This window comes from Molothrus ater, chromosome 1, assembly GCF_012460135.2.
Source record: "Molothrus ater isolate BHLD 08-10-18 breed brown headed cowbird chromosome 1, BPBGC_Mater_1.1, whole genome shotgun sequence".
Taxonomy (NCBI): domain Eukaryota; kingdom Metazoa; phylum Chordata; class Aves; order Passeriformes; family Icteridae; genus Molothrus; species Molothrus ater.
In genome coordinates, this window is record NC_050478.2 from 53,912,152 (window position 1) to 53,936,501 (window position 24,350).

Below are 24,350 nucleotides of genomic sequence, written 5' to 3' on the forward strand. Positions count from 1 at the left end.
AAAAGACAAATGAGGTCATGGTAATGCTGGTGAAACTGTTTGTCTCCAATGTACCATAAACAGTGAAGTGAAATTAAAATTTTTCAATCAACCATGCATGTGCATAACCATGTGTGTGTTTGCCTGTCTGTGTGTGTTTGCATGCATGTGCATAACCATGCACATTGGTTATGCACATGCAGGCAAACACACACAGACAGGCACACACAAATATGAAAAAACACCTGATGAGAAGCAGATAGAATCAGAATTTCAAGCAAAGGATGTTGAAAAAATTGTTGAGATTTTTTATGTTGTTGTTGTTGTTATATTGAAGGATCTCCTAGCTGCAGGAAATAATGGATTGGAGTACAGACTTCCTTAATTTCCTGCAAACTTCCTCCATGTGGAAGTCACTTTTCTCTGCTTTATAGACCTACTGAAGCTTCCTATACTACACTCACAGTAAATGGTCAAAAAAATAGCATGTATCACTTACAGCCATATTTGCTCCCTGTATTGAAACGCTCTGATCAAATACATAGACACACCACTGTCTCCTTAACTATAACTAGTCTTCCAAATACATGAAGAAAATAGGTATAAATATATACATAATAAATCAAAATAAATATTTAAAATAACAGAGTTTTCCCAAGAAATTCCTTCCCTGAGGAATTAAAGTAGTTTTCAATTATTAACCAAGATCCAAAACACTGCAAACAATTAGTTTGGTAAGACACAAAGTGATTTGTCCAAGGTTAAGGAAGAAATCTGTGGCACAATAGGGAAGTCCTATTAGATTTCTTGCCACTTTGTCTTATTCTTTAACACCATTCTTCTAAGAGATTGATAGCAATTAGTCTCCATGGAACCATGACACCATTTAATGAATCACACACAACAGGAAAAGCCTACCTCTGAAAAAAAATTCTTTCCTGTTTCAGTAGTATATTTGTAATGCACAGTGACAGGAGAAGACCGGAAAAAGGGACATTTCTCCTGAGTGGGTTGATTAATTAACATAAGTTGCCTGAATTCAGTCCAAGAAATCTATGTCAAGGAGGAATCCTACACTGTTTTTCCTAACTGAGCTTGGAATAGTCCCCCAAAAACTTTATATCAAGAGCACAGAAGGAAATTATGAAGCCAGGTATGAGATTGGCCTTTCTGAGCAATAAAGTCATGCTTGATGCATATCATGGGCCAAAAGAGAGGCATTGTGTTTGTCAACTCAGGAAATGGGGATGAGAAGAACATACAACATAAACATCATCAAAACTAAGAATATTTGTTTTGTCTGGAAGAGGTGATTTACACAACTTCAACAGTTATATTGCTTCCTGTTTGATCAGAGATGATTCCAAAGTCTAGGCTTATATCCAAATCCCCAGTTTGCTAAGGCTTAGAAGGGGTCAGAAATTAAATTTAGTTCACAAAGGTTCCTGCAAGTTAATAAATTCTAAAAACGTTAGTTTGTTAGGGACAGCTGAATACATAGTGGTTTTCTCATTAAAAAAATAAGATAACAAACATTGTTTTGACGTTAAAAACCACCAGCCTTTAAAAGTCAACATTAGAGACTAGATAATGCAGAAGCTGGAGTATTATTATCTGAGTTTCCCAAATCAAATAAGGGGACTGTAATTGAAAAGGTTTGGGAAAGACTGTATTTCATCAATTAGTTCTTTTCTATGTAATCAGTATGGGTTGGGAGCACCCATTATGTTCCATATTGGCACTCAGAATACTCAGTGGCTTCCAGAAATCCACGTACTACCACTCTTTGTAAAATCTATTACTCATTGGCAAAGTAGTTCAAGACTAACCCAGATGCTAAAACTTCTTGAAATTTTGTCCCTTCACTCACCTGTAGTGTCTCTGTGCCATCCAGTATCATCTGAAATCTGGCACTGTATAAAACACTTTTTTTTGTCCCTGAGAGTATACTTTCTGTGCTCTACATTTCTCATGCCCTACAATCAGATGAACCAGTTCTGGCAAGAATGACTCAAACAGGGCTCTCTCACAGTGTTGCACCTACTATATAAAAAGTATATATAGTGTATATAACATTCTATATGACAAGTGTATGTATATGTCAGTTCAAGAACAACATCATTACATGAAAGTACAGAATTATATAGGTGAAACATTATCCTAAAGAAACCACTGAACTACCACAGAACCACATCTTTCTTCAGAATGTTCTCACAATCTTTTATAGAGTCACTCTAAGACACAATGAACTCTCTTTTTCACATTTGTTCTTGAATTGGAGATACCTTAATAGTAGTAACAGCATTGCGATCTATTTGTGCATAGACATTTTTCATGAATACTTGAAAGATGCAACATTGCTTGCTTTCTTACCATAAAGATACATGCTGAAAAGAAAAATTACTAGAAAAATGTTTTTTGTAGTACAATTTCTCCCATCACCCTATAATGCATTTATCAGCACACAGTATAATTTACACTGGGAATCACAAAAACGGCAATGGGGAAAGTGAGGAAATAACCAAATTCAATAACCATATCAAAAGATATTTAAGCAGAGGAGGAGTATTAATTACCAAGTCCAACCTTAAAAATGTAGCCAACACTAATGTCAATGGCAAAATCCATTTCAAGCTGCAAGATCTCCAAAGGAGGACTCATACCCAGATTTGAGTCTACTCTCAAACTGGAGACATGTCTGGAGAAGGACTATTGCAAATCAATATGCTGGACACAGAGGCCACCTGTGATACTTGGAGCTGAAATCTGCCAGCATGGCCCACTTAATTTGTGCCTGTCACTGCACTCACAACTTTATTTGGCAGCAAAAGTCAGACCTCTATCAAGAGCCTCAAGTGTGATGTCCAATTCAATTACTAAAGGACACATTAAAATCTAGCTTATATGGTTAAGACATAACAGCAATCTCTTTATTTTGGGATTAGAATCTCCCCAGTCCCTTAAAAGAAAAACATTTTCAGCCTATTCAGTTTCAACATTCACATTAATAACTTAATTTTCCTTAATAAGCAATCCTGAGACAGAAACTAAGAGCTTAGTAAACTTGTTCTCTACCAAATACAAGATATTAAAATATCAATAACCACACTAAAAAAAACCCAAAATTTTCTATTTCTTAACTGTCATTGAGAAGAAATTATCTACTATAGGTTTTCTTTGCACACTGTTCCCTGTACTCTTCAGACATATCATTAAGTAGGACAAATCCAGGGTACTTCCATTACCTATCATCAACAGTGGCCAAATTCACTTTAGTTTTGGGACAGTGTAATGCACTGTCTTTCCAGAGATATCAATAGGTCCATTCTGCTCACACTGAATAAGTGTTCTTCCCCCTTTCCTCCCCTGCGTCTCTCCTCCTTATCCTCCCATGCCAGGAAAGGAAGGAATTCTACTTTTCCTGCTCAAATATCCAATAATCATTTCAGCCATCTGTTTCAATACAAGAAACTCTTCATAGAAGTCCATCTAAATGGCAAACCATTAGAGACTAAGATGATTTATTTTAGTTTAGTGCAGTGTCACTAGTTTAATAAAATAAAAAAATTACTAAGGATTTGGGAAGTACTATGGCTTACCTATGTAAAAACTCACTCTCTTGCCAATACATTCTATCGCTGCTGACAGACATTAGAACATTCCTTTCATCTCTTTCCTCTTCTTGCAGTTTAAGCTATCCCCTTAAGGAGTATTTGCTTTCTCTAAGATAGATTATAAATTGTATGCAACATGAAAACCTTACACACTTCCTCTACCATCTGTAAGGCTTTTATTTCTACTTCTTAAAAAAGAATTAACTCAAAAAACTTTTATTGGTCTTTTCATTTTGGGTAAATAAACCAGGATTACTTTTCTGTAAGAAAATTATTTTAAAAAGGATTGTTATTTCCAGATATGTGCATCTAAATTAGAGAAGCATTTTTCAATACAGCCAACCAAACATTGAAATCTAGTGAGACCAAATGTGGAATGCAAACTGCGATAAAGAGCAAATATGGAGCATACACATCCACACACACAAACACCCCCTCTATCCATGAAGAAAACATGATCTAATACAGAATTGGTTTATTTCAAATAATTCTTTCTGCATTCCAGTGTGATTTCAGGATGTGAATATAAAGATAAATTTTATGGGCCAAATTCTTCCTAACACTACATGTGCTCAAGTCAACTGAAATTGATTACAACTGGATGCAGTGTCAGAGGATGGAACTGGCACAGAAAATCACAATGTAAGGAGAAGTTCTTATAAAACTAGACATGACATAGTGCTTTGAATGAAGGAAGAAACAATTCTCAATGTGGCCTGGGAGAAAGAAAAGCAGAGAGAAGCAAAAATTTGACCCAATAACTAACAGGTTATCAGATAAGGATCAATTATCAAAACCAAGCCAACTGCAAGATCTTCATAATGGCTGTGGTTGAACCTAACTCCATTACATAGCAAGTCTAATGGAAGGAAAGCTACACAAGTTCCTGGTCCATTTAGAGCTGTAAAGAGAAGGGACTAGCTCATTACTTTTGTATATACTTCTGTATTTTTGGAAGTTCAAAATAGCTATTTAAGACTTCATTATGGCAGAGCTTCATTAAGCATTCAGTAAAAATTTCCCTCCTCTTTTGTCTTCTTTTTTTTTTCTTTTAAACAGAAATGTCCCTAAAAGAAGCCTGGGTAACTTGTAAAATCAAACTAAATCAAAACCAGATTCACATATTCACGTAGATTATTTAGCAGGAACATTTCTAGCAGTGGGAATTTGCAAATATTATCAAATTGATATTCATGTTATGACAACTGACCGATGAAAACCAGAAGCTATTCTGACAAACATTTTAACCCATTTTTCTGCTACTGGAATGACTATTCCATCAATGGAATGACTATCTGACAAATGTCAGCCTGGTTAAACTTTTATTCATTTGAGTGAAATGTGAAGATGCGTCATGTCCTCAGCTGAGTTCCAGAACCACTCAGGATGTCATGTAGCATTTAATACAGCAAAAAGGATTAAACATCTAACCTGGAACAGCTATCTTCCCAGCTGTTGGATGATTCATTTCCATCACAAGTCCATTGTGCAGTACCTAGGAAAACAAAACAAAACAAAACAAAACAAAACATGTATGTAATATAAAATACAATCAGTTCCTAAACTCAAGAGGAAAAAAAGAGATAAACATTATCATGTTCTTTCACAGACTCTCTGAAAATACAAAGAGCTATAACACAAGTAGTCTGTTTAATGTGAAGGAAAAAAGCTTTGATGTTTGACACTACTTTATATTCATGCAGCTAAATAAAAGCTTCACTAAGACTGCATGTGTCTAACATATCTTTAAGCTCTTAGAGTCATCATCAAACAAAGTGAGCTACAAGCATGTTATACTTTCAACCACCAACAGACAGCTGGTACCAACACAGAATGACTATTAAAACCTTCACACCCTTTCATATTAACCTTCAATATGTACTAACGGCCTATACATAAACTATGTTCTCTTGTTTGTTTTTGCACTGCTAGTTTTGAGCTGGTGATGGATCATACTGTGAAATGCTGTGTTCATAGCTTTTACAGACATTTTGGAAAGACTAAATAATTTTGATGTTTCTTCTATTCTTTTGAGTGGGTATGCCATGCTTCAGGCCCTGTGTATATCTATATGGGGTGATTATTCATCACAATTTTCAGATCCTTGTTATTAACTTCATCCAGAAAACAATGTGTGATACCAAAATTGTTAAGTAACAGAGAAAAAGATATTTATAATAGCAACCTCACTGCTCTTGTTTATATAGTTCTGCACTAAAAGCCACTAAACAATATTTATAATTTCTTTACCTATTATTCTTCCATCCTTGTAATATTGTTACCTTAATCATATAATCAGAATTATTAAAAAAAAAGATAGGCACCCACTAGGCAATTATTTTCATATCCAATGTAACAAGTCTAGAATGTCTTGCCAAATGCATCAGGTATAGAAAATGAAACATGGGAAAAGCCTTTTAAGTGATCATCTATCTATTCACCTCGTACCATGAACAACACAGCAACCTTGACTATTAATGACAAGCCTTGGTCTAATTAATCTTTAAAATTTCAAGTTAATAAGATGAGAATTTTCTTATGTAGTCTGCACCTTGTTCTGCATTTTTATTATTAGAAATTTTTCTCCTGATACATAATCTAAGTGTCTGACTATTAAACATCTTTATTCTTGTATTTTCTCCAAATGAACAGAGAAAACTAATCACTATCATCTTTATAACATTATTTTATGTACTTGAAGATTGTAATCACATCCTTCCCCAGTCTGTTCTTTTCTAGACTAAACAAAACTAATTCCTTTGACCATTCTTTCCAGGTCAATTTTTGTGAACCCTTTATCTGTGTAGAATAGCATGCTTAAAAAATTCCTATTCCTGAACAGGTGGTGTCAAAAGGTCAGGTCGGCTTTCTCTTAGCTTGTGGGATGAACCTATTTAGCTGACATTTAGAAATCCAGATATTTCCAATAATAGATGCTGGTGGAACAATGTCTCTTTACTGGTCTAATTGCTTGGCAGTATATCAAATCATTAGTTCTATTTCTATTTCAGAAGGTTAAAGGCAGTTTTAGTAGATATTCAAGTGAGACATCCAGAATTATTTTTCCAAATGACAGAATGAGAAAATATAATTGCTTTTTTAATTCATATTTAGAATCTTTCCACTAATGCCCCTAATCAAACACTATTGACAGTTTGGCCTCCTTTCTCCACAATTTATTTACATGAGCTTGCTTTATGCATTTAATTGATTATTTGGGACCTGAATGCAAGAAAATACACTTATTTGAACTTGAAATCCACAACACGTTGAGGTGAATAAGCAGTTCTCTAGATGGCAAGTTAAAGCATGTACCTAAAAGCATGTACCCAGTTGTTTAAAGAAAAGTATACAAATTGTCTAGCAGCTACTCAGGACTCCAGAAAAATCATGATTTTCTCTGTTCTGAGTCTCTAAATTCGTCTTCTCATATGACAGACCTAAATTTCTTTTGAAGTACTTTTTGCTTAGACTCAAATTCCAGATCCCTTTTCTTTACAGAATGAACTACAAAACCCCTGAAGTATCTTTGAGGATCACCCCTACTTCTTTTAAAAGTATTGCTTAAGATGCAGTCAAGCTTCCTTATTATTTTTATTATTAGTACAGTGTTGAATTTTCCTCTCAGATATATTTTTTACTCAAAACACTGACATTTCTATTAATCTTAAAACACTGACATTTCTATTAATCTTATTTTCTACAGTAATTAAGCCTATATTGATATATTCAGTACCAACTTTTGTTTTGAAGAAAACAATCACCAAGAAATGACTGGTCAAGAACTGTGGATGTTTTTCCTACATCAGCAGCACTGTTTAAAATAACTGGGCAATTTCCCATTCCATTCATTGCACTATTAGGACTCTCAAAAACAAATTGAAAAAAAGCTTCACCAACTTCTCATGTGCATTCTTCAAAAACATGAAGGATTACTGCAACATTCACATCCTTTACCATCAAGGACAAGGAAAACCAGAGGAAAAGGTAAGAAACACAACTCAATGGTTTTCTCCTCCATTGTCTTGTATAGCTGAAATGGTCATGATATTTCTGATGTGGTAGAGCCCTCTACTGTGTCTGTATTCACCTGAGCTCATAATAAGAAACTGATGAACCAAGAGAATGTAAAAGATGATGGCAATCAATAGATCAATTTTTTTTTTCCATATGGGTTATTTTGCAGGGTAGAAGTACTATATGGTCTATTACCACATGAGATTTTCTGAATCAAATAATGTTTGGGAGGCATTTTACAGTGAGATCACCATAAAGAAATCAGAAGCACAGTCTTCAGTCTTTCAGTAAAAATCTTTTCATATGTACCAGGAACAGTGTGGCCAGCAGCATGGTGAGGCTGTACCTTGAGTTCTACGTCCAGTTCTGGGCCCCTCAATTTAGGAAGGACATTGAGGTACTGGAATGAGTCTAGAAATGGGCAGCAAGGCTGATAAAGGATCTGGAACATAAACCCTGTGAGAAGCAGCTGAGGGAGCTGGGGTTGTCAATCGTGGAGATAAGACCTATAACTACCTGAAAAGAGGATGCAGTCAGGTGAGCGTTGGCCTCTTCTCCCAGGCAGCCAGTGACAGGAGAAGAGGGAAGTCTCAAGCTGCTCCAGGAGAGATTTAGGCTGGACATTAGGATGTATTTCTTCAAAGAAAGGGTGATCAGATATTGACATGGGCTGCCCAGGGAGGTGGTGGAGCCACTGCCCCTGGAGGTGTTTAAGGAAAGACTGACTCTGATATAGTTGACGTGATGGTCTTCAAACTTATGATCTCAGAGGTCTTTTTCAACCTAATTGATTGATTCTGTGACACCATTTTATTTTATTCCAAATACAGACATCACTTCTGATGATGCATGTAACTAACCACCCATAACAACATGGTTCCTCTTAAAACTGCCAGCAAAGTTTCAAATCTACCTATTTCAATTCTACCTAAGGTAAGCTTGCAAATCCCTATCAAAGGAGATACTGGCATCAGAAACATATCAAACCATGTAGCTCCCACCCCCCTCCTTCCCTGATTCAAATTTTAAAAGTTCTATGTAATGTGGAGCTATGCACTCAACATATGCATTTGTTCAGGTACTACTCTTTCACAGATTCATCTAGAGTTTAGTGAAAAGGATTTTAAGGGCCACAAAGGAAATGATGTAACCAATTTCCCCATATTTCTGTAGCCACAAGATAGCTGGCTGTTGGTAAATGAAATTACCACTCGTGCCTCCAAACCACAAAAAAGTAATAATAGTTTTCCCTGTACATGCTGAACAGAGAGCAACGGCCATAATCACCCCCTGAAAAAGTAACAGCACATGTGAAGAAAATGCCATCTTGGAATTGCATCCCACATACTGAAAGTACCCCTTTCCAAATAAAAATATGTCAAGTCATTTGAAATTTGGAAGGGATATTAAATATATCCCCATCTGATGCCTGGTTCTGCTTGACTTTGGATTCCTAGAATGTTGTTGCACAACAGAATGGTTTGCATGTCAGCATGTTTCCCCTCCACTTTTTTTTCCAAAGCAGAAATCCCATTATATTCAAATTGTGTTGCAAAGTTTGTCCTTCATCACTAATAACTTTACTATTCTTCTTTCCAAACACAGTTTCTAATATGCAAGGGTCACTTAGAGAAGGTATTAGCTCTCTACTATATATATATATATATCTAAGTATTGTATTAATTAATCACATGTATCTCCACTTTACCTATCTCTCATATTTGAAGCTTTTTACCATTTCATGAGACAGAACATAATTTAAAGAAAGGTTGCTTCTTAACAAATTTGTGAATTAATAAAATCTGGCTTTGTTGTTTCTGATTGCCTATGAATTTACCTCTTTTCTCCCATTGCCTTATTCTGACAATGTGAAGATGTATGTTAGAGACTCTAAGGTCCCTAACACCCTGTCTGTGATACTATATGAATACACACAGGAAAATCACAGTTCATTGGAATGTCCCTGTTTTCTACTGCTGCTTTCTTCTAGGCCAGTGTCTTACAGACTGTCTCCCTCACCAAACTTGTTGGGTTTTTTGTGCATGTGAGGTGATGGCTTTGACAAAGTTCTTCTTTTGTCACATACTTATAGCTATTTGCTACTATATGCTATAGGCAAAATTACTTTTTATTGACATCCCTGGGGATGGCCTTTTGAGGCCTGATGCATACATCTTTCTCCTGATCCATGCCACATTATTTAAATACTTTTTTCTGCTACATCTCTTGTTCTACTACAGAACACTTCACCTAGATTCCCTCTTGGTTGTCAGAATTTAATTTCCTTACTTTTTTATCTTTTGTCTAAAGAGCTTTTATATCCTCTAGACTAATCGCGGTTCTACAAACTAGCTACTGGCTCTTCAGTATTGAATTTAGGTTTTACAGTAGCCATTACTTTAATCAAAAATGGTGCATTCTGATACAGGAGTTAAGAGCTTCTTACCTGCATTCTGCTAAGTCACTTATATCCGGAATTCCATTTGCATATTCTAGAACTAAACATTTCAAAAGGCAATCACTGAGAGTGATGAGAAATTGCATCCCTTACACTCTATCCCAATGTTACCTTTGACCAGCTGAAGGCAGGTGAATTCACCCGTTATTACTACTTCATTAGGCTTAGAGGATTCTTTTATCTCCTCCAACATTTTGGACCCAATATCCGTTTCCTGATTAGAAGGCTCAACAGTATAGCCCTAATATAGCTCACCCAGCTCTATCACCTAATCTGTCCATCCTGTTCAGTTTATAGCAGGTATTACACTTTCCTATTGATTTTTGTCATTCCAATGTTCTTCACTAATGGCTGCTATGTCAAGATCCTTCTTCTTTGCCAAGACTTTCAAGTGACCTTTTTTATTCTTACTCAGCTCATGTTGGTATAGAGATATGTATAGGTTTTGTATACATTTGGGGAAACAGAGAGTTGGCCAGATCATTTTTTAGTTAACTCTAAAGTTTGTCACTGTATTACCTTTCCAGAATTTCTCCTCTTTCCATTTTCCTGCCCATTTGATTCTTGTCCTGTACACTTTTTTTATGACTGACATCAATGGTGTGAGCCCTCATACACCAGATTTTTCTCAACTCGTGCATGAGACCACACTGATTAATTTCTTGCACCAGCAATCTATTCTTACTACTGTTCTAGACAAGTCCTTCCACTGAGGTTCTTCTCTGCAAAGCTCTGTGTAAGTATCCCAATGGAGATTCTATTTGTCATCCATTAACTGAAATATCAATAATCTGAAATTATGAAACCTGCACATTAGACTAAAATTAGACCTCAGTTCAGAAGGGAGAATAAAGTTGGTGAAATTGGAAACATTTCCAGGATTATTTTAGTGGTTCATAATAGTGGAACAGAATATACCCACCACAGTGACCTCTTCTCAGGCACCCTATGAAAGTCTGTTCTTCACAGACTCACCTTCTTCCACCCTGAGAGTCTACTCAGAAAACTGTTTCTGGGTCCAATCTGAACAGACAATTACCATTTTTAGTAATTCAGTTTCCTAAATCATCTTTCAAATTTATAATCAAAGTAAGATATGATCCTGATACTGAGAATAGTTCTCATGTTAATATTTTGCTTTACCTAGGACCTCCTTCTACAAAATTAAAAATTACAAAGTCCTTAGTGCTAAATCAGCCACAGCATAGTGCACAAAAGAGACATTAAACAATCCAAAAGTATTAAACAATGGAAACCTATTCTGACAGAGCAGAAATACCTTTGCCACTTCTAATCATCAACACATACTTATTTTTGAGAAAAATTACTAAATTTAATTTATACCTCACAGTCTAAGTAAATATGAGACAGCTGCTAAATAAGTCTATATAAATCTCCTAAGTTTTCATCAGATATATTGAAAAGTAATGAGAGTAAAATAAGGTACTTTTATTCTAATAGCAGACCATATTACAGTAAAGAATCAGGTTTTTAACTCTTGTGGAGAAGGAAGTATTCCCAAGGAGTTTATTAGCATGTGATATGTTTAATATTTGTAACAAATAGCAAGGAGATTAAGAGAATAAAGGTTTATAACTTGGGCCAAAATGCACAAAAATGCATGGATACAAGTCTGTATTTAATCACATAAATTCTCTGATATTCAAGGCTGCAGACCTGACCCTGACTTCAAGGGGCTGTCCAGGTGCTTAAAAATCAGGTTCCTTCCCTCAGATCATCAAGAATAGTTCCCTGACAACTTCTTTCACCATCAGTCTGGAGACGTGGCAGAGGAAACAATCTGTCCTTATTTGTTAAATATACATATATTTTTCAGATGTTCTTTTTCCCTGAGAACTGATGTGATTGTAAAACCATACTTTTGGTGGGTTTGAATGTGTAAATTCACAGAAATATTTTAGCAGAGATGGTTGGCTGTACTGCTATTTGGATGTAAGACCTGGCTCATGCTGGTAGGAAGATGGGGTGTGGCTATATTCGAAGCACTAGCTCTGCAATCAAAGAGTCAGTGTCCAGCTGCAGCATAGCTTTCCTAACACTGATAACTCCACTCTGATCACCTGCTGCTACAGAAACAGATTGATTTTATTCTTGCAACAGTCTGAAATACTGACTGTTTTTTTCCTCGTTTCAATCAGAATTGTCAGTAATTTTCTGCTAGTAATGGTGTTAAAAATTACTGGATTTTGATAATATTTTTTCTACTTTGGATTATTACAAATACTATATTCAGCCTTTAAATGTTATGCTTGTAGTTTCTTTTAAGAAAAAGCATGGAAAAACCTAATTACATTTACTTTTTAAAGATGTAAGTGAATGTAAAAATTAAGAAGAGTATCCCAGACTGTGCACAGATTATATAATTTTGGTGTCCAGAATGTCACATGAAAGGCTTTATTTTATTTTATTTCATTGTGATTTACCTCTTATATCAAACAACAACAAAATAAGTTTCCAGATGTTTTCTTTTGTGGAAATTGACTTGTTAACAAAATGCAAGTGTATTGCATTTTGTATAACTTATTACACTGATAATAAGCTAGGACTGCCACACCTTCAAGCACTGTGTGCCATAAGTGGGAGATTGGTGGGGTAAAAATACCATGAACCTTCCCACTGCCATTGTTTTCATAACAACTCTGTGGATGTTTGTTACATTCATCAGGGATCATTTACAGACCTGCCTACGGAGCTGGAGATGATGAAGAGAGAATTCTGATAGGGTTTTGGATAACTGAGATTTCTCAGAAGTCACTTTTTGCCATGTGGTATTGAAATAAGTCACATGCAGATGCAACTCTGGATTGAAAAATGACTGAGGTATTTGTCCACCATGTAAAGGAATTGCTATTTCAAAATGGACAAGACTCAAAAATTCACAAATTTAATATCAAGCTAATAGTGAGCATACGAACCATTAAACAACAGCATTGCAACATGATGCTAAAATTATCACTTGATTTCTGATGGTCTTTGGGAGTCTCACTTGTTTTGCCAAATACAACGTACATAATCAGTATATATTATCTGACCTTGCACACCACACTGAGTTCCCAAGAGCCTTCTTTTAAGTCTCCACCCATCTTTCACCTGCCATGTAAGTGTCATGGTTTATTTATACATCATTGTTTCATTAGTCCTGGTCTGTCAGCTCAGAGTACTTAACCTTTCCCGGGACTGCAAAACTTGCTCATCCTCAGAGGAATGCCAATTAACAGTGGCACCTGCTTAGTATTGTAAAGGACATCCAGATGAGACCATCTCTCTGCACTTCCTCAGTCCACTGCAGGCAGAGATTCACCACACCTCCCATAAGTGGTTTATTCCTGCATAATCTTGCACTGACTTTCATAGCCCTTTAGAAAAGGAGCTGTGACTGTGGTTTAAAACACAGCATTTTAAATTAAGTCAAAGGAATTCTGTATAGCAACATGTGCAGACAACCCTGGTAAACTGTATAGATGCTGTTGAGTGTTACTAGATGTCCTGGGCAGTCAAAGGAACTTTCATCAACAGAAACTCTGGCACATAGAGATTTTTCCTGATTTATACTCTATCTCATTAACATTAGCCTTTGTAAGAAACCCACTTAAGATAGAGAAGTCTTAACCATGCCTACACCACAGAATTGGGATTCAAGAATGGATGTAAGTGCAAGAGTGTATATGGAGAAGGTGAAGACTAAGTTCCCACTTTGTATCAGTATCTTCAACTCCTTTCCAGCACTTAACAAAGCATGGTTTTGAAAATACTGCATTTCACAGTTATTTCATCATTGATGTGCGTTTTATGCTCTGTAAGAATTTAATGTAAAAAGCAAGTGGTATGTGAATACTACATATGTGACTGTGAGCAAAAATACTTTTAAATATGATGCTTCCAATGAACTTTGCTGTACAAGTTGCTAGAGAAGCTGTGACCAAGATGGAAATGGAAAAAAGGAAAATACAAAGGACAGATTTTTCCACTTAAATTCTTACACAAATTTTCACAGACACCAAACAGTTCACCAGAGTGTCTTAGGGATGGGTTTTTATCCCATACTCATTTCTTGTTTTGTTTTTGTTTTGTGTCTCGGATGGTCACTGCCCACCCCCAAGCCTAGCTCTGGGAGTTTTGCAATGGGCAAGAGCCAGTTTGAGACTTCCTGTGAGAAGTGGGGGGGCGAGATGCGGCTGCTTCCTCCCAGTGAGGTGAGTCCTCTCCACGGCCACATGGTTGGACATCTCTGACAACAGATACTTGTTGCCGTGTGGATTTTCGCCTGTTTTTTATGTTCTTTTCCTTCAGCACTATGACTGGAGCTTACTGGCTAGCTTCTCTGGTGCTTGGGAGGCCAGAGCCAGTGCTGCTGCGCTGGGACCCATGAGCGCCCCACTGTCCACCAGCGACTGCCCCCTCTGCACAGCCCGAGCTGGGGATCAGCCATCGTTGGTGAGCTACCCAGGGGAGCCATTCCCTGCTCAGCCCTGCTGTTCTCTGCTGCTGATTCAGGACTTCTAGCTACACTGTAACCCAACAACCAGCCACCCTGAAGCTTCTGGCAGGGCCCAGAGTTTTCTGACACACTTTGTTTGTCAAACCAGATGTGCCCACCTCTGCTATTCCACCTTGCTGCTCCCAAGGTTTCCCACTGCAGTCCGTTCAGGTTGCCGAGAGGCACTGAGACTGGCTTCCCCCATAGGTTTGCAAAGGAAAGCCCCTTCTCTCTTTCTCTCTTCAGCTCACCCCTCGGAGGGATGGCTGGGCTCACACCACAGCGCCCCCTGCAGCCTCGGGGGACTCATCGCACCTGCCCTGCCTGGCCGGGAGCCAACAGCGCCCCTGCCAGCTGTGACCGTAACTGCACCAAAGGGGAAAGTGCCACAGCCGGGAGAAGGCTGTTACTGGGTTCTGTTCCTGTTTGTTCTTGCTGCCGTTGTTGGGTTTTTGCCTTGTTATCCATATACATACTAGTAAAGAACTATTCCTTTTCCCATATCTCTGCCTGAAAGGCTGTTAGTTTCAAAGTTATAATAATTCAAAGGAAAGAGGGTCATATTTTCCATTCCAAGGGAGATTCCTGCCTTCCTTGGCTGACACCTGTCTTTCACTCCAAGATAGTGGATAAATTCATATCTTCAAACTTTGAAGTTATATTCAACTTTGTCTCTTCAGCTTTGTGTTAAGGATTTCTTCTCTACCTGTTGCATAATACTACTTAAGGCAATACTAGCATGTGATAGCAATTAAGTGTCACAGACAGTAATGATGGAAGAGCATTTTTCCTAAACATGCAAATGTAAGCAGATGAGCAATGTAATTGAAAAAGCATTTTTTACATTCTTAACTATTTCAGAGCCTGCACAATACCATCAATTACAACACTTCACTCAGTATGTGAGTTTAGTTGAAGCAGGTTGTGCAACCAGAAGAACTCCCTCATGTGCAACCAGAACTCTCTCATTCTGAAAATTTGCTTTGTATAAGACCTTTATTCTATCGAATGCTATTCAAGGAGATAATTAAAATGACAGGCAATCAAACTATAAAAATGAAGAGAGGGGTGACATCTAATAAAATGAAATAAAAATATTTTAATAAAAGGAATTGTCTTCAGCTTGTAGCTGATTTGTGAGAGTAGGTCCAACTTTAGTTCGATTTAAGTACAATACAAAAGCTTCAAAATTTCATTTTTTGACTGTTCTGATTAAAATGCTACTGCCTTATCATACAGTATGTATTTCCTACAAATGGTAAATTTATTTAATTAACTCCAGTCCTGCAAAAGGACTCATCTTCCAGAACTACTGTTGGACAATAAATGTCTTCAAAACCATACTATTGCATGCACATCACAAGAAGTTTGTGCAGATAATACCGCTTGAGTATCAAAGCAAGTGTCTTCTATACTTTTCAGGAAAAAACTTCATTAAATAATTCTGTTGCAACAAAATTAAATTCAATTTTGCTGGTAAATGAAACCATTCCATTACCATCATCATCTGAGATATTCTGAAGTTATTGTCATTTTTCCAGTTGATCACCTACTGTTCAAGAAGACTGTTGGGAGAGATTAACTTTAAAAAATGCTTAGTGTTTCAGATCAAAACAGAAAGTACTGTACTGTTTGATATGTTAAGCTAGCTTGAAAACAAAATTGAACAACAAATCAAGTGTTACATACCTTTAAGTCACATATTTTAAGAGAACATCACAGGATACTTTTAAAAATGGAAGGCATTATTTCTTTGTATCTCATTTATATGTATGTAAATGTTACATACAGTGGAGTGAATAAAACTAGAGTTTATTTTTGTTGTAATTAATTGTTCCAAACACCTGTTTGCTCAAGTATTTAATTAATCTGAAGTCTTCTTTCCCCATTACTCTGCTTATCTGATGTCAACCAAATGCAGAGCTTGAAAGAGATATTTAAAAGGCAGGTGATATAAGGCCTTTTTTTTCCTTAACTGAGGAACATGAATGTTGACATAAAAATAATAACCGATGTAGGATACAAGTCCCAAGCCTAGAAGAATCTAATAACTGTTAGAAGTGTTTCTTAAATATTGTGAGTTCCAATTTTGCAGTATTTGGGTTTTATGCCAACCAGAAAACAAAGCAGCAAACAAAGAATGCGGATCAGAAGTCACAAAAATTGACTTACAATAAAGGGAAGATCAAAGGAGGTGACTACTTCTGTGCTAAATAAGAGCCATACAACCAGTAAGATGAATAGAATAGAATAGAATAGAATAGAATAGAATAGAATAGAATAGAATAGAATAGAATAGAATAGAATAGAATAGACGGAAGAGACCTGCAATGATCATCATATCCCACTGGCTGAGCATTTCAGGGTTGACCAAAGTTAAAGCATGGTTTTAGAAGCCCTGTCCAAATGCCTTTTCAGCACTGACATGGGCTGGGCATGATCAGGGGGAGGCATCAACCACCTCTCCAAGAAGCCTATTCCAGGTTTTGGCCACGATCTGGGTCATGTAATGTTTCTTCATATAAAGTCCAAATCTGCCCTAATGGATGAAACTTTGAGCCATTCCCCACATCGTGGCAGTGAGAGACTGAGAAGAGCTTAGCACCCCCCCTCTCCCCTTCCTCAGGAAGCTGTAGGGAGCAGTGAGGTCACCCCTCAGCTTCCTCTCTCCAAACCAGACAAGCCCAGTGCCCTCAGCAGCTCCTCAGAGGACATTCCTAGCAGCATCAGTGCCCTTCTCTTGATGTATTAGAGTCACATAAGAAATATTTAAACATTTTAAAATATTATTAAAATATTTAAGCAGTAGTAACAGTAAATGGAGATAAGGAACAACAAGTTAGGGAGAACTGCTGGTATGTAAAACCACAACATTTAAATAGGAAAAACTATTTTAATTTTCTGCTGCTAAGATCTACCTGTCTTTTTAGATGGACAGAAATTCTAAGGCTAAAACTAAGTAAAAAATAGAAGATGCACTATATAAAATGACCTTGTCTTATCACAGTACAGAAGGATTTTTCAGTGGTGTGATCCACCTCTAGTATCTAGGTTCTGAGATCATGTAAAAGCCCAATATCATAGCATTTCCCTTGAGGACACAGTCATGTCAGAGACCTACTGTACGTTCATTCCCATAAAACTTATAGCATAATTTCTTCATAAAAACCTATAAACTGGATTCCTTTAGACAGACTTTTCTTTTTTCTATGGAAAAAATAATCTGTATACCTGCAAACATTTTCTCACTCATTTATTACACCATTTAGTTTACATAAACAGAAGAAAAAAATTATTTCAACAAGATCCTTTACTTCGATTGCATATATGAAGAAATATTCTTTTGGAAAAACTAAAAGTTCTGGGGTTTTTTTCATGCATTCCTTAGTCTCCTGAATACAGCTGCCAGTATTCAACAGAAAGACGGTTTTTGAAAGATGATTATTGTTGACCTGACTCAGCCCATCCTCCAATTACAGAAACCCAGAAATTACCAAAACACAGTTGCCATGTAAAATTAATTGACAGTTACTACTGATATGGACTGCAATGGAATATGTAACCTGGTGAAATAGCAAAGATAGTCAAAGGAAGGATTTCTCATTAAAAAAAATGAACTTGTATTTGTGGGATTTCTTCTCTGCCATGCATGTATAGGATGATTTGGAAATGAACCATATGACCCATATTCACTTCACTTACCATTAAACACTTGAGAGAGGATTGCTAGATGGTAAACACATTTCCCTCATATATGCAACAGAGAAAGACACATCCAGAGGGTGATTATGGCTTTGATAATTGACTACAATTTTCATTACTATAATTATGACATTACTCTGCTAATGATGGAGTGATCTTACAATTAGAATATAACTACCTCAAAAATCTCACATAAATGCTTGGTTTAGTACTGAGATGTATCCAGGACTGTGTTTATCAATTCCTGATGTGCAAAATGTGGAAAATAATATTTCCACAATTTTTCAGAAGAATAAAAGGCACATGGGACACCAAAAGATACAGACAAGATACTGTGTTGGGCTGGTTTCAGTTCACTGGACATTAGTCATCTGCCTTCTGATTTACAGCAGCAGAGGTGAGACAGGCCACCAAAATGAATTTTCACTATATTATAAAATCCTCAGTGTTTCTGGGATTCACTGGCACTGCTTTCCATGTATCCATTGACACAGATGTTCCTTATCAGTTGTTTCCTTTTTTATATATAATAGAATATTCACAGGCTTAGAGTCAATACTCTGTGGGTTGAAGGAAAAAGCAGAAATGTGTTCAGAAAATGTGCCCTGAATAAGTGGTAAGTGTCTAATGTGTTAAAGGGCAGTTCAGATGTGTGCACAACCCAGTTTTCCCTTTCAGCACTGACAAATGCTCAATCTTCATTCAAGCTCTACTTACAGGCAGTTGGCAGTTGGGACCTGCCTGCATTCTCCCTTAATCCATCAACACATACTTGAAGCGAAAAGAGGTACTCCATCTCCAGAAAAAAAATGGAGTTTTTCAAGTAGGCCTCATGGAGATATGGCTTACTTATTTGTCTTGCATAAACATGTCACTCAGGAAGACACCAAAGAAAACAGACCTGTCATAAATCTGATGCTTGCTTTTTTGTTGGCATTATTATTGCTCAGCTATTCAAGGTGACGAAGCCTTGGTGAACTTGATGAAGCTAAATCATGCTAAGCTAGAACCACTTTAAAATTTAAGAAACATTGTACCAACATAAAAAATTATTTAGAAATGTTCCATGTATGTAACTGACACTCAAATGTAGCTTCAAGATACTTATCTTATATTTACCTTTTATTTGATTACTAAATTGTACGTGTTTCATTTTGATTGCAGTCTTTTGGGGGGAAAAAAGTTAGAATCCAGCCTGCTTTCTCTGAGTTAGCTCCACAATGTGAACCACACCATAGTAAATGGAGATTTCCTTTATAGACTTAAAATGCTTAATTCCTACTGTAACTGGGAATAATTTTACAAGATATATGTTACTGGTGATCTTTACAAGGAGTTGTGTAAGATTACCTGTGGCTGTTTGTGGATTAGCTAGCAAGAAAGCAGATTCTGCTTCCACTGATGCAAACAAGAGTTACGGCAAAACCCAAAACATGTTGGTAGACTGTTCAGTCAGTTTTGCATTTTAGCCTGTTAATGACAATGCTCTCAGGCAGGTGGTGTGACTCTTGGGGTGCTGTGTGCAGAGCCGAGACTTGGAGGTCGACAATCCTTGTGGGTCCCTTCCAATTCAAGATATTCTATGGTTCTAACTAAGCTGGCACTCTCTGAGGGACAGAACAAGGATCTAGAAGAAGGACAGACATCCCCATAACTTCTGATTATGCTTCTGCCTTCTGATAATTTTATGTGCTAACATGATACAGTCATGAAGAAAGTCTGTGGTTGTTCAGGAAATGTTTTCCTCTTAGAGGAGAAGTGTCTAAATAATAAATCAGGGGGGAAATAATCTGAAATTACTTGACTAATAAGCAATGAATACATTATATCTAAATGTGTTGACATTCTATAAGAAAAAGCCCAAAATGAAGTCTTCTTGCCCAAGATCAATTGCAATAAAATAAGTATTTATCAAATCACAGTGCTTTGCCTATTTGCTTCGCTCCTGAAGTTTATTTCACTGTGGAGAATGAAAGTCCTAATTTTGGAAACTTCTGAATAGACAATGTAGATACATGCTTTTTAGCACTTTCCATTGCCATACACACATGACAATTTGACTGCAATTCAACTTCTTTAGGAAGCACAGTACTTGTGCTAATGTGGCCTCATTAATAAGAGCCAGAATTGACTTTGTTATCTCAATTTCATCAATACTTGCAAGGTTTTCTAAAGCACTGAAGACAGATTTGAAAGGAGGGACTAGGAAAGGAGTAAAAAATGAAGCAGGCACATGGTTTTCATTTGGAGCAGAGGGAGACTGTTATGAAATTTACTTGACTGCTGCAGGCAATATTGGAGGATTAAATGGAAACTGGCTGAACCTTAGCTTCCAGTTTATAAAGAGCATTCACTCTATAAAGTTTCCTTATAACACCTTTTTACATAATGAGCTTTAACTAAATTCTGTCAGCACAGAAAGTGGTTCATGTGGTTTAAAAGATGTGTCTTACTTAAGGAATTCAGAAGATTTTTCCTTTCAAAGGCAGAGAGGAGCTTTAAAGGATGGATTGACTTTTGAAGTGGTAGAAGATGTTGTACCTATCCCATTTCTCATGTTTTCAACTACAGACTTGAAAAAAACCTATGGCAGGATGTTGATCTTGCCAGTTGCAATTATCTTTCATCTGATTATTCCTATGCTATTTTCCATAACTCTCAGTCCCTTAAGAAAGTGTGACTTTTCCTGATAGCTTTATAATTGCTACAAAAAACAGGAAGGACGAAATATATAAATTTATGCCATTTATATTTAATTTTCTTCGTTTTAAAGATTTTCCTTTACTTCTGTTCTGGGCTCAGAAAAAAATTATCAATAATGGTCATTTCCAACATCTACTTTACTCATCAAGGTAGCTGCCCCTCCTTTTCTTTCTGCTTTCTTGACCTTCAAGAACTTCCAGCAACCTCAATCCAGCAAAAGTACTAGTTATGAGGAAAACAACACAAGAAGCATCAGGACCTATCTGCCTTGCAAAAATCAAGTATTCATTTGAACTTTTCAAAGGGTTTTCTTGTAAGCACTATTCATATGAAGTTCTTTATAAAGTTTCAGGACTTAATGTCATTTGATTGAGAAATCTATTAATGTCTTTAGAAAAGCAAGGAAAGGCAATATAAATGTAAAATGAAGACAAATGAATAATTTGATTTGTATTTAGTCAATACATATGTCATAATGCAGCAGAAGTTAAAACTCTATTTGAACAAATTGCCCAATGCAAACAGGTGATAAGTGAAGATGGCATCAGCCAAAGAACATGATACTGACACATGTATTAATCTGTTTATTTGTAATTTTGCAGCCAGAATTATCCCCTTGAAGTCCATACACAATGAAAAAAAAATTTGGCATACTAACTCAAAGGGGAAAGAATCAATTTTACAAGTGTAATATAAAATGTGATATTTATACTGTTTTCCAGTTGTAATCAGCACTGTCTGATGTGCAAGTAATTTGTTGAATGCCAAAGACATTCATGTCTGGCTAACAGTTGTTGGCTGATTTTGCTGAAAGCTGTGTGTCAGAACAGGAATCTGTTTGTGGTAAAATGGTTCGTGCAAGAAGGTAGGCAGCCTGCTTCCACATACTGAGCTAATGATGCCCCTTCACAGCAGCCACATTTTCCATTTTGGAGCCTTGCTCTAAGTCATCCTGAAGTCTCCACTGAGAGAGCATGGGGGAAAGAGAGTATATCCTCTCCTCAAAGCCTCAGTTCCCAAATTCATTTATTTACCAAAATGAAAACAAGATGAAAATAGCTCTATCAGCTAAATTACTAATTGTTTATTTTAAGCAAACTAATAGCCATACTTTATCTTTCTTTCCAAAAGATCTCAGTACTCTTTGCACTAGATAAACAAGCCTCAGATGGTGTTAAGTATTACCTTTTCCAAATATTCTATTGGCTTATCAAGAGATGGTGAAAGGAAGGGATATGAAACAGAAGAATGTGCTGCCATGTGTGCTGCTTTACAGAAACCCTGAAAGAGAGCTATAGCACTACAGCACTAGCTGAATCACAGCTCCTCCTGGCAGCCCTTTAAATGAGGTGGGGGTCAGCATGCAGTATGGAAAAACTCAGCAAAGATGAGCCTGACCACTTCGCAGCTCAACTCCACCTGCTGAAATTGAAAGAGAAGCACCAACAACAAACCCACTAATGCTTTTGTCTACCCCTTTTTCCTGAGGGCCAACCTGGACCAGTGATGAAGGGAACACTAATATATTCATCCTGGCAGGCGAGGTGCTTTATTCCCTTCAAGAATGTCCCTGGAGCATAGTGCAATGTAGCCCTGAACTCCATGCCAGAGGCCACACAGGAATTACATGGCACAGGCTGGGAACAATCCTCGGCTTCCCAGTAGAGACCTAACTCTCGATCATAAGGCTATACTTTCTTTTTCCTCAAGACTTTATTTTCAACAATGTAATAGATTCTAAACCCCTCATAACCCCATTAAATTTCTGCATGCCGGTCCCTTGCCCATCATCAGCAGACCGCCCTGCAGGCCTGAAACCACTTCCGATGGCAATTTTTCAAGCCACGCTAATCAAAATGAAATATCTTTCTATTAATTATCCCTCTACAACCTGCATTCCAATCCCACTCCATAATTGACAATTACTTGCCCATTCTTCCTCACAAAGCCTGAAGTAAATTGGATAATTTTAGCATTTGTTTTATTTTGACTGTTCCTAAATTTAACGTGGGAAACTCTTTGCACTGACTCCCCCTTCCTGTTTTGGTAAAACAAGTTAGTTAGACCAATGTCTTCATAATTAAATTTTCAACAACACATCATGAAGGGCTTTGCCTCAGCTCTTTATTGATCTCATTATTACAAAAAGCATGTGGTTATAGCTATATCTGGCACTTTATCCTTTTTCTTGTGACTTTAGGAGGCACTAAACAACATATTCAAAATATCATATTTAATATAAAAAATACATATTAAGACTTCTGCTCCAATTTCTTCCAGACCAACATGTTGCAAAGTATTTCCCGGTTCATATTAAACACACATGAGAACATTTGCACTTACGGTTAGGAATCAGTTCTTGACCTTCTAAACTTGTATTGTTCCCTGATGAACGCTCTGGTTCTAATTCCCTAAAAGGCCATGACCTGGTGTGTACCCAAGGTCAATTAAAATTAAGCCCTTAAAGCTTTTTCATATGAATTCTAATATGTTTTCTAAGAATTATAGTCTCAGACTTAAACCTCTGCTGTTTAAGATTTTTTCCAATATGAGTTTCTGATTGCTCTGAGCAGCTGAGTGTACTGTATTTTCTACCATTATTTCCCTGCACAAAGCAGTCTTTATGGTTTATCACCTTCCTCTTCATCACTGTTTCTTGGAATCAGAAGAATGAGAAGCAGTAAAAGTCTGGTCAGCCATCAAGGCGATTCTCTTACTTAGGCCCACCTATTTCTTACAGAGCTGTTCATGCTGAAGTTTTCCAGTCTCATTTGAATCTCCTATGGTTTCATTTGCAAGGTAATGATTGATATTCAGAAGCTCTTCTCTTGCTCTTCAGTCTACATTCTCCCATTAAAACCCCTTCTTCATCATCCTTGACTTGACCATGTCCCATCTCACTTAGGCTGCTAGTTCTCAATGAGTTTTGCTGTACTGTGTAACACCCCTATTCATGCAACCCAAGATGACAGAATGGGAGAAAGTAAGACAAAGAAAAGACACAAGAGGAAAATTATGAAACATAAAAGACAAATAAGGCACTAGAAAGCTCCTAGCTGGGTGACTTCAGATGATATCAAGAAAGAGAAAACCCCTACACCAACAATCAGAACTCAGATTTCAGACAAGAATTAGCAAACATAGCTGAGAGGGGACTGCCAGAACTGGCGTACATAAATAACCCAGTTGGGATTAATCACCAACAACCCAGTCGGGATTAATCTCCTATAGGGGATTAGAAAGGAAAATAGCCAGAGGACTGTGGCAATGGGTTGTGAGCCTTGAAGAAAGGGAACTCGAGACAAGTGCTGCAAAAGGAGGGTATGTAAGGTAGAGCTAACAGAGAGAGGAAGCAATAGCTCGGATAATTGATGTCTAA

General features: G+C 36.9%; 1 protein-coding gene across 1 annotated transcript in view; it reads right to left on the bottom strand.

Annotated features, from left to right (window-relative positions):
• SUGCT (succinyl-CoA:glutarate-CoA transferase) overlaps window positions 1-24,350 on the bottom strand; it is a 315,160-nt gene that overhangs the window by 45,925 nt on the left and 244,885 nt on the right. The window contains exon 13 of the mRNA XM_036379282.1: window positions 5,025-5,088. Coding sequence (XP_036235175.1) covers window positions 5,025-5,088 — 64 coding nt within the window. The remainder of the gene's footprint in view (window positions 1-5,024; window positions 5,089-24,350) is intronic.